The following is an 11,139-nucleotide window of genomic DNA, read 5'->3' as shown; positions in this document are numbered from 1 at the left end:
TATCAGTAAAGAATCTTCATTCTTTTAAAAAATTCCAAACTTAAGGAATCACTAATTTCCTGCACGCTTCCTGGAGATATTGCTAGCATTAGAAATAACAGAGCTCATGCTTCACAAAATCAAAAAGACAACTTCTCAGAATTGAGGAATGAGAGGAAATAGGGAAAGAATGGTACTGAAAGTTCTGTTCCAGTATACTCTACATAGAATTGCTTTTCAATGACTCCTCTGTGCGTCAGAAATCCATAGCAGCAGCAGCAGCAATTAAGGAAGATGTCACTTTCACTCCAGGTTCAGAAGTGGGGGAGGAAAATGAGGGACAAAAGAAAAGGGGAGGAGGAAGTGGAGGAGGAGAAGGGAAATACAGATAAAGGGAGGGTGCATCCTGAAGAGATAATCCCTGTGTACTTGTGACATCATCCTCCAGCATATATATATATATATAGGGAATGGCCAGAGCATCTCATGTAGTTCAGTCACTTTCCAAGTCAGCCGAAGGCGAGAGGAAGCACTGGAAAGAGTCCCCTTTTAGTGTGACTCTGGCGTTTGTGAACTTGGTTTGTTAGAAGGCTCAGAGATGATGGCAGGCGTGAAAATCCAGCTGGTGTGCATGATGCTCCTGGCTTTCAGCTCCTGGAGTCTATGCTCAGGTAAGCTCAGCTGCATTTCCTAAGTCCCTGAAGTGATTTCTTGTTCCTTTTTCCCCTGTGTGTTGTTACTTAAACATCCAGGATTTTCTCCGTATTCTGGATTTGCTTATTCGTGATAGCAACTGAGTATTTTCTCTCTCTGTCTTTATGATTACAAGAACTGAGAGCTTTCTTTACTCTTTATGTTTGAAAAATAATAAAAGGGACTTCGGTGAAAACTCCCTGACCTCCTTTGGAATGTAATCACTAGAGAAAAAAATTAACTGAACACAAAAAACTTAAATTTAGGCTGGTCTCTAGGTCATGTAAGTGCAGATTCTGTGCCTGTCAAAGTGGGAACCCACAATTAAAATTCATTCTATTAAAAATGCTTTATCTCATCCTCAGGCATTCTCTTAGAAAGCAGTGGCTTCTCCATCCCCCAACTTATTTTCTTAACTGTGTGTGTGTTAGGATAGCATGTGAAAATTGATTGAATAAATGAATCGAGCATTATTTTTAGAAAAAATATGAAAATATTCCAAGTTCTCTTGAGAATATATTTTATATACTCTATGTAACAAGCAGGCATACTGTTAATGTTTTTTGCATGTTATTTCATTTTATATAAGATATAATTGAAAAACTGGCATCTATGAATGAAAATTGTCTAACATTATAGTAGTTTGCATGTGATAATTAAGAAATCATGTAACTCTCACTGAAAATAAGATTTCAATTTAAAAAAGGTACACATAAAATTAGAATGATTACAATGTGCCACAACTAATGCTTGAAAAATAATTGAATTTTTGAATCAGAGTTTAAAGAAACGTGGAATAAATGCAGCAAGAATCAGTTATCTTGCTTTATACTTTTATGTTTTATAAATATGACACTGAAATGTGTAACTCAGATTCATGCTGTAATTTTTTTTTTAATGATGAAATTAGGTCGATTGGGACATATAATGTTATTTAGTAAAATCTTTTAATCATTATAAAAAGATCTTGAATTTCTAACTTTGAAAGTTTTCTAGTAGGTAAGTAATGACTTTTCTACAATTATGATTTATCTAACAGTTACGTAAGATTAAAGGAGTATTTTGAGAATGTGAGGAAAGCTGCATTATTGATGAAATATTTTGGTTATTAACTCTTGAAGCTTCTTGATGTGATAAATCAAAATTTATGGGGACTTTGCTCTACATTTTTTATAAATGACTAGTGGAATTTGTCTTACTTTTGAAAAACAGATTGGCTCCATGGCAAGTAGGAAATAAAGATTACAGGTATAATTTACTTCCTAGACGTACTTTAACCAATGGTTCCTACAAATGTGGCATGTCTTTTTAATGAGAGTGTGTAGTGCAATGAGAGATAGTCATTTTAACTTTTGCTTTGTTTTAGGACACATAGATCAGTGAGTGTTAAATGTCACTGATGAAGGTATTCTACAACTTCATATTACTTTATGGTATTTGTTAAAAAACTTTTCCCTGTAAAATAAGAAACTGGACAGGGTATTATAAAAAAAAAATCAGGAACTCATCCTTAATACAGTGTGCGTATGTCAATGACAACTCTACCTTTGCTAGAATAATTTCCTTAATTGCCTATCATAAAATTGCTAAGTACACATAATTCTAAATTCTTGTGTAAGATAGAAAAACAATTTTTCCGAAGTGTGTTTTGTAAAATGACATCTCAAGTTAAAGAAAAGTTTCTTTCTTATTCAAAATTTTCAGTAACCAATTTCCTTTGGTTTTGTCTTGAAAAGGTCTCTTGTATACATCTTTTTATTTTATGGTTTTAAATATCCACGTGCATATTTTCTACATATGTAACCTGTTGTTGGTAAAAAATTAACCTGTATATTTGGTGAAATCACTATTAATCTGATACAATCATATTTTTTAAAACTGAGATTCAGAAATGAAACAACTCCAAATCATCAATCTCTCTCTTGGTATATAATCTTGTGCTCCTTAAAAATGCTTCTATTATTTTACATGCCTGTTAGACTAAAATGAAACTATTATCGTTTGCTTTAAATAGTAGCGAAGGAGAATAAACACGAAAAGCAGTAAGTCTCTAAGACAATTTTCTTTTAGATTTATCTAAATCTCTAAGTTACAATATGATTATATATAGATATGAGTGTGATCATATAGTAAACATGTGGTTTTAATTTTACTCAGATTCAGAAGAGGAAATGAAGGCGTTAGAAGCAGATTTATTGGCCAATATGCACACATCAAAGGTATCTTTTTCTTTTCTTTAACCAAGATTGAAGAACAGATGAACTCTCATTATAAGCATGGCATCCTTTTCCTATGGTCATAACTTACCATCAAGACTGAAAAGTTCATTGGGAGGCATTTCCTTCTTGGGGAAACTTTCCTTAAGTTCAAAGGAGTTAAAGATGTGGATGTGACAGGGAAAGAAATTATGGTGACTATCAATCATTATATTGCAACTTTAATTAAGTAGTCACGTATTATTTATGTGGACATATAAATAAATGTATTTAAAGGAATCTTGTTTCCATTTCTACCACATTGTATATGGGGAGAGGTATAATGGCCTCAAGTTAAACACAGAAATGAAAACTCAGTGATATTTTTACCTTTTTTTATTACATTGGTGAAAGCAAAATGGAGCTCCTAAATTAAAAATGAAAGTTCATGACAATCCATGAAGAAAGGTGGTAGGGAGCAATAGAATGACAAACAGGAGCCTTGAGAGCTAATCCTGCAATTGGGATTTACGAACTACTTGAACTTAAGCAAGTGGGTTAGTTATCATTGCTTGCCTTTTCTTATTTTTAAATGTGGGAATTGGAGATCACGATTTCTAATTAATTTAATTCACATTGAATCCATGTTTGATTTTTTTTTAAAGATTTATTTTTATTTATACAAGAGCCGGGGTACAAGCCAGATGCATGGGAGGGTGAGAGGATTCACCAGAGACAGAGCAGGGAACAGAACAGGCAGACTGACAAAATACACTGCTGAGAGGAGCAGTGGGTGAGATGGGAGAAGTCTGCTCGCCATGTGGGTTGCTCCGAGGCCGGAGGGGATCAAACCAGCACTGCAGAGGTTGCAGACAGCTTCACAGCGCTGCGCTCAACCGCCTGCACCACCAGGGAGGCCCCATGCTTGATTTTTGAATAACAGAAATGTCATCTCTGTCTGCCCATTGTTTCCACTACACCAAATAAAACTTTGTATACTGAATCTTTTTATTCTTCTCTCAAGGCTTCAAAAGCAAGCTTCCTAGATCCCAACCTGTATGTAGGAATAAAGCTCCATTAGAAGATACCAGATTACCTTTCTCCTAACTTTTTTTTGATTTTTCTATTTTCCACATATAATCATTTCCAGCTCCATCCATGTTGCCTAAAATATACAGCAAGAGAGGGTGAGAAGGAAGGGTCAAAAGAGGGGAAGGAAGAGCATAAGGGACAGGGAGATGGACCACAGGGACTATGATGGTGGGAGAAATACCAGGATGACACCTGAAGCGAGAAATCAAATAATATCCAAAAATCAACAATAATGTAAGAAAATAATTAATTTTAAAAAAGAATATACCAGATTACCTTGCCATTGTGCAACACTGATTTACCCAGAATGAGTCAATCAGTATGCACCTAAAATGAAGGGTTAGAGCACAGGGTTCACAACCAAAAGATGTTTCTCAAAGAAAAACAAATCCTGAGGCAAGGCAGCCTCACAATCACTGCGAGAGCATTGTGACACCATCGCTGAGAAACAACAGATACAGTAAGAAAGGAAGTGCTTAAAATGTCCATCTGATTTCTCCAGCAATGCTCCAACTCAGGTTCTGCCACTGTAGATTATTCTATTGATAAACACATTCCTGGGGTAGCAACCTGTAGTATGCAAGTAGAATTATGTTTGATACTGGGTGTGCAGAGATACCTATTTTGGTACTTGCCTGAGAGTGGGCAAAATAGTAAAAGATAAGGGATTTTTTTCTTACAATATAATTGTCCTTATTACCAGTGTTACTGCTTTGGTACAGTACAGACCTTTTATGTTTTCTTCAAGCTTTCAAATAGCAGTCAGACTATTACGTTTTTCTCTGATCAAACTTAATGCCTTCTATGTAATAAAAGTTTAATGAATATTTATGACATAATAATGAGAATCTAAGATTTATTTTTATCTTGTCTTAAGTTTTTGAGGTAATGTTGGTTTATATCAAAGTTTGTGTTTAGAACTATAGGAACTCCCACCTCAGGTATTGTAACCACACCACACCCACCACAGTCCATTGTGTCCCCTCCCCAACTTTGTTGTCACCCCTCCTCCCATCCTCCTCTGGTGCCCTCAGTTCTATAGGCAGCTTTCTAAGGTTTGTTCTTAGTTTGAATTTTATCTGACCCGCCTTTGGTTTCTATATATTCCACAAGTAGTAACTCTATCCAGTATTGGTCTTTCTTTTTCTGATTTACTTCACTTAGCATAATCCCCTCCAGCTCCACCCATGTTGTTACAAATAGGGACATTTATCTTTTTTGATAGCAGTATTCTATTGTGTATACATACCACATCTTCCTGAACCCATTCATTTGTATTTGGGCACTTAGGTTGTTTGCATAGCTTGGCTCTTGAAAATAGTGCTGCAGTGAACATGGGGAGCTGCCTGTTTATCGTTGACTTACTGTTTTTGACTTCTTTGGTAGATATTGAGGAGTGGAATTGCTGGGTTATATGGTAGATTCATTTTTAATCTCTTGAGATTCCCTCATACTGTTCTTCATCAAGACTGGACCAGTCTATATTTCCCACCAACAGTGTAAGTGAGTTCATTTTCCTCCACGTCTTCACCAGCACTTGATATTTTTGTTCTTTTTGATATGAGTTATTCTCACAGGTGTGAGGTAGCCTTTCATTGACTTTTTGAATTGAATTTCCCTAATAATAAGTGATAATGACCATTTTTTCATGTGCCTGTTGGCCTTTGGAGAAATCTTCTTTGAAAAAATGCCTGTTTAGCTCTTTTGCCTATTTTTTGATTGGGCTATTTATTTTCTTATTGTTGACTTGTATGACTTTTTTATTGACCTTGGATATTAGCCACTTTTCAGATGCATGGATGCAAATGTTTTCTCCCAGTGGATAAGGTATATTTTTGTCTTAATTATAGTTTCTTTCACCATGCAAAAGCTTCTTAGTTTGATGCATTCCCACTTGTTTATTCTTGCTTTTGTTTCCCTTGTGCTTAGAGTCTATTTCCCAAAGACATTACTGAAACCAATGTTGTGGAGTGTTTTGCCTTTCTTTTCTTCTGTGTGTTTCTGGTCAGGTATACATTCAAGTCTTTAGTCCATTATGATTTGATTTTTGTGCATAATACTATTGTTACTAAATCTTTCAATCATGACTTTGTGGTCATTCAAATCTTTTCTTTATGACCTTTAGGAAAAAATCTATGCTTTCCTTCATCTATGACTCCCTTGAAAGTTTTGCTAATTTTTACTATTTCACATTTCATTTATTGTATGTCCTTATGCTTTCTTGTTGATTATTGTTGGCACATAGGAAAGTTGTTGATTATAGTAATAATGGTTACAGACAAGATCTTATTAGAAATGAATGGTAGTTCTAGGAAATATTATAATTTGTAAATAAATAAATTGGTCTGCTATTGGGCTGTCAGTGATGATTAATGTGTAGAATCTTTTTATTACTGGTATTGCACCACTGTAATTGTCCAAATCTATTAATATCATCTTAGGCCCTGCTCCACTAGACACTTAATTGAATTGTAATAGAGAATGGCATTTTTAATATTTTCCTCTGTGATGTGTACATATATCACCTGTCATTCTTATTTTCTTTTTTGCTTTGCTCATATATCTATGCATACATGAGTGTGTGAATATAATTGTATTGCATCTTTTGAATAAAGGATATGAGGTTTTGGCACTATTTAATTTTGTGATATGATGCTACTAAATTAATTACAGTATATTTATTAGACTTGAGTAACAGTTACACACTAAAATGTAACTACTTAACAAAGCAGAAATTTATTTCTTATATAATGCAAGTCTTAATTGCAACATCTGTTTTTTCCTATACTCCAGATCAGTAAAGCGAATGTTCCCACTTGGAAAATGACCCTGCTAAATGTTTGCAGTCTTATTAATAACATGAACAGCCAAACTGAGGAAACAGGAGAGTTTCGTGAAGAGGAGATTATTACAAGAAGGAAATTACCCATTGCCTTAGATGACTTTAGCTTGGAAGCAATGTTGACAATCTACCAGGTCCAAAAAATCTGTCATAGCAGGGCCTTTCAACACTGGGAGGTAAGACTAAAACAAAATATGAATATATAATTATTGTTTGTTCTAGTTAGTTTTCATTTTTACTTAAATTTTTATCTTGATTTTCATCGTAATAGGAACAGATGAAAATATAAAAGAAGAATAAAATGTGTTGAGGTTAACATTTGGAACTTCAAGGTGTCCTTCAAATATTTGGAGAATAGCAAATTATTTTTTCCTTGTTATTAAAAGAGGATATATCTTAAGGCATATATAAGCATATTTTAGTGTGTTTAAATAAATGAAGTGCTCAGGCAATTTTGGGTGGTTGCGGAGTGCCTAAATAATTTAGGAAAGTCAAAATGCTTTCTTTGAAACACTTAAGTCTTGTGTGTTCGTCTATAAACAAACACGAAAGGTCAAAAGGTTACTTTTGTCTTTGAATAGATTGTCCAAATAATATATTACACAAATTCTCTCTTTACATACATACACACACACACACACACACACACATATATTCCTACTTCAATTAAGTGTGTAGATTTTTTAAAATTTATCTATGCATAGGAGAACTGGGGTGTAGGCCAGAGATTTGGTGAGTGGGGGTAGTGTGAGAGGACTCACCAGAGACAGAGTGGTAAGCAGAAGAACAGGTAGATCCACTGAAATACACTGCTAAAGGGAGCAGTGGGTGAGACAGGAGAGTTACGCTATATCATGTAGGTCACCTCCCTGGCTAGGGATTGAACTCAGACTGAAGAGGTGATAGTGCAGAGACTTAACCTCTAGGCCACCAGGGATGCCCCTAAATGTGTAGATTTCAGGCATTCTTAGCAGTTCAACCTAGGCCCACCACAACCAGGACGGTCAAATTCCACTATACAGAACTTCAATGAGGGACTGCATGAATCAGTTTTATTCAATTTTAAATTAGTGTCACACCAGTTTTGTTTTAGAAATGTTTCTTTGTTTGGAAGAGGGAAAGAAAAGTGAAATTTCCCTAAAAAATAAAAGGAAGAAAAAAAACAAAAACATTTTTCTAGTAAAGTTAACATCTCTTTCAGATTCACCTTTAAGAGAAATTGTATATTGATAATTTCCAGTTAAAGAAATAGTATTTTTGAATCATTCATTAGTTTCCCTATCTTGGAAGTACTATGCACATGAAATTAAATTAGTCTTTTCTCCTGGTAATCTCCCTTGTATCAATTTATTGTGAGGCCAGTGAAAAGAACCAAAGGAAGTAAGAGGGAGATGCTCAAAAAATCTGCCCCCCCCCACTATTACAAGTATACCCTGTGGAAAACAGAAAATGCACAGCAGAACTTCTAGTATTTATCCTAACTTAAAAACAAAACATCAACAAAAAAAGGTAGTTTTGATTTTACTTGCTGGACAATTCACCTTTAATTCCAATTCCAGCCAACTGGCTTAGTCTTTAAAGTATTGTTTAAGTTAATATAATGTGAAAAGTACCAATTTTAGTATAAAGAAATAATCAATTTAGCTAGGAAAAAACCCTCAATAAACCATAATATCGACGTATTACGTGCACAAGAAATTTGAAGTCCTATTATTTTAAATGGTATTAAGTGATTGAAAATGAAGTGATAATGTCATTCAGAGCATAGAGCATAGTACAGATGCTTAGAAATTCTACACCTAGAGAAAACAAAAGATTACAAAGCTGGATAGTCTGACAGCTGTTTTTCCTTCTCTGGAATTGAATAGCTGTGGGTAGAAACAAAGTACTTGGTGATAGATTCAATGCATATGTATTATAATTTAGAAGTCTACTATCACAATTATAGTGACACCAAAATTTAGAATACAATTCTTGAGCATTTTTTAAAATTTCATGTGCATTATATGCAAAATTCTGGAAAGAGTTCTTAAATATTTTATGCTGGCTGAAATTTTTACATCAGTATTATTAGAACAGCATTATCAGGGCCTCCTTGGTGGCGCAAGGGGTTAAGACACAACCTGTGAACCTATCCACAGCCACTGCACACGAGTTTGATCCCTGGCCAGGGAGATACCCACATGGCACAGCAGACCTCTTCTGGCTCACCTGCTGCTCTCTCAGCAGTGTATCTCAGTCAGTCTTCCTGTTCTGTTCTCCAGTGTGTCTCTGGTGAATCCTCTCACCCTCCACACCTCTGGCCTGTACCCCAGTTCTTGTATGCATAAATAAATAAATCTTTAAAAAAATTAAAAAAAAACAGCATTATCAGAAAAGTTGGAACTCATTTTAGAATGTGCTATGTTCAATAAATTATTAGGCAAGATTCTAACTGGATATTAGCTCTCCTGAAATATTGAATTTGAATTTGCTTATAATTATTAAACATTACAATCTAAAGTGACTTTGCCGTCTAAGTAGAGCTATCACATATATTAGTTTCTACTACAACTGTGTAAGGTAGAGTACGTATTCCTATCTGATTTAGAAATGGATCTTTAGAATCACTTTTATGTCAAATAACTGATTGAATATAAAATCCTCTTGACCTTTGAGGTTAAACTTGTTTTCTTGAAATAAAATTCTGTATTTATTATTATCTATGACACATTTTCATTGCATTTCTATCTTTCTGTTATATATGGAAGCCTAAAAAATACTCAAAGGTCTAGTAGGTTATCTCCCTCAATTAGAAGAATGAGTTGATGGTCATAAAGACATTTTTTTAAAAGATGACTAGCCTGGTAAAATAGGAAGAACAGAAAAGAGAGAATTAAAAAAAAATCATATTCTCATTCTATCTCAGCTAATTGAAAGCCATTTGTCCTTGGGGTGAAACACATAATGCTTTCAAGCTCGTTATGTTACATCCGTGTGTGTCTGATGTCTTTCTGTCTAAATAGTAAATGAGAAAAAATATACAAAAAAACTCAGAAATGGGAGAGTTCATGTATGAACTTCATACATATTATGTCTTTTTTGCAGATTATGCAAGAAAATGTTCTTGATACTGGAAATGACAAAAATGAAAAGGAAGATGTTATAAAGAGAAAAATTCCTTATATTCTGAAACGGCAGCTATATGAGAATAAACCCAGAAGGCCCTACATTCTCAAAAGGGGTTCTTACTACTACTGAGTGAATAAATGTTTTATTTACATGTGATTGTGGTTTATCATCTTTTAATTAAATATAAAATTTATTTGTGTAGAAATGTGACACAAAATTATTTTGTCTCTTCTACTATAATGGTTTACTGGATGTGATTTTTCTGCATTAACATGAATTGGACTAAATGTTTTCAAATAAATCTAGATCTTGAGCATGATGTGTTGTGTATAATTGGAATAGATAAGTCACCTATAGGATGTTTTGTAATTTTACAAGCACTTAATGTATTGTTTAAACTGTCAAATGGATTGCTTAAACTATCAAGCATTTGACAGTTTAAACCAAATCATAAGAGATTATAACAGAGTCCTACAGCAAAGTCTAGTCTATGATATCATTGATGCAAAACAAAGTAATAGCACCCTCTTTTATTATTTGACTGAACATTTTAATACATTGAGGATCATACCTGCTCTTTTCCAAGACTCACTTGTGAATCTCTCAGATATGGGTAAGATAATAAGACCATTTAAAAAAAATGAATAATAATTATTATTAATTATGCCAATCCTAATGACTAACTTCAACTGAATTTACTTTTCTGTTCAATGAAATTAATAGCTAATAAAAAGCTGAGAAGTCATCAGAACCACATTTCACTGCAGATTTACTTCCACTAGAAAAGCTACCCTTTATTGACTTTTACCCTCTAACTTGTTGAACCAGTAAATGACAGTTTCATTTTTAACTTTATGAAAGAATTTTTGTGATTAACATTTTTCCCATTTGAGAGAGTACTTTTTTTTAAGATTTATTTATGCATACAAGAGTTGGGGTGCAGGTCAGAGGTGTGGGGGTGAGAGAATTCAGCAGAGACAGAGTGGGGAGTAGAATAGGCAGATGTACTGATACACACTCCTGAGGGGAGAAGTGGCAAGACAGGTGAGGTCTACTGTGCCATGTGGGTCACCTCCCTGGCTGGGGATCGAACTTGTGCTGCAGTGGCTGTGGATAGCTTCATAGTGCTGAGACTGAACCCCCTTGTGCCACTAGGGAGGCCCCAAGAAAGACTTTTTAATGTAAGAGGAATACTAGAAATAGCTCCTCATAAATTTCCTTTAGGAG

The 11,139-nt window shown here is 34.4% G+C and overlaps 1 protein-coding gene across 1 annotated transcript; it reads left to right on the top strand.

Moving 5' to 3' along the window:
• Positions 1–451: 451 nt before the first annotated feature.
• NTS (neurotensin) lies at positions 452–10,220 on the top strand. The gene is made up of 4 exons (XM_037515240.1): positions 452–650; positions 2,830–2,891; positions 6,753–6,977; positions 9,889–10,220. Exons 1-4 carry the CDS (start codon positions 578–580, stop codon positions 10,039–10,041), a joined length of 513 nt encoding a protein of 170 aa, XP_037371137.1. The 5' UTR covers positions 452–577; the 3' UTR covers positions 10,042–10,220.
• The last annotated feature ends 919 nt before the right edge of the window (positions 10,221–11,139 follow it).

This window comes from Talpa occidentalis, unplaced genomic scaffold (assembly GCF_014898055.3).
Source record: "Talpa occidentalis isolate TD23 unplaced genomic scaffold, MPIMG_talOcc4v2.1 talOcc4.16, whole genome shotgun sequence".
Classification (NCBI taxonomy): domain Eukaryota; kingdom Metazoa; phylum Chordata; class Mammalia; order Eulipotyphla; family Talpidae; genus Talpa; species Talpa occidentalis.
This window is presented reverse-complemented; position numbering and strand designations above follow the sequence as displayed.

Excerpts from the sequence above, each read along its gene's own strand:
- NTS (XM_037515240.1), top strand. The coding sequence starts at position 578 with ATGATGGCAGGCGTGAAAATCCAGCTGGTGTGCATGATGCTCCTGGCT. Across the intron at positions 2,892-6,752 it reads CCAATATGCACACATCAAAG|ATCAGTAAAGCGAATGTTCC; the intron begins GTATCTTTTTCT and ends CCTATACTCCAG. Across the intron at positions 6,978-9,888 it reads GGGCCTTTCAACACTGGGAG|ATTATGCAAGAAAATGTTCT; the intron begins GTAAGACTAAAA and ends TCTTTTTTGCAG.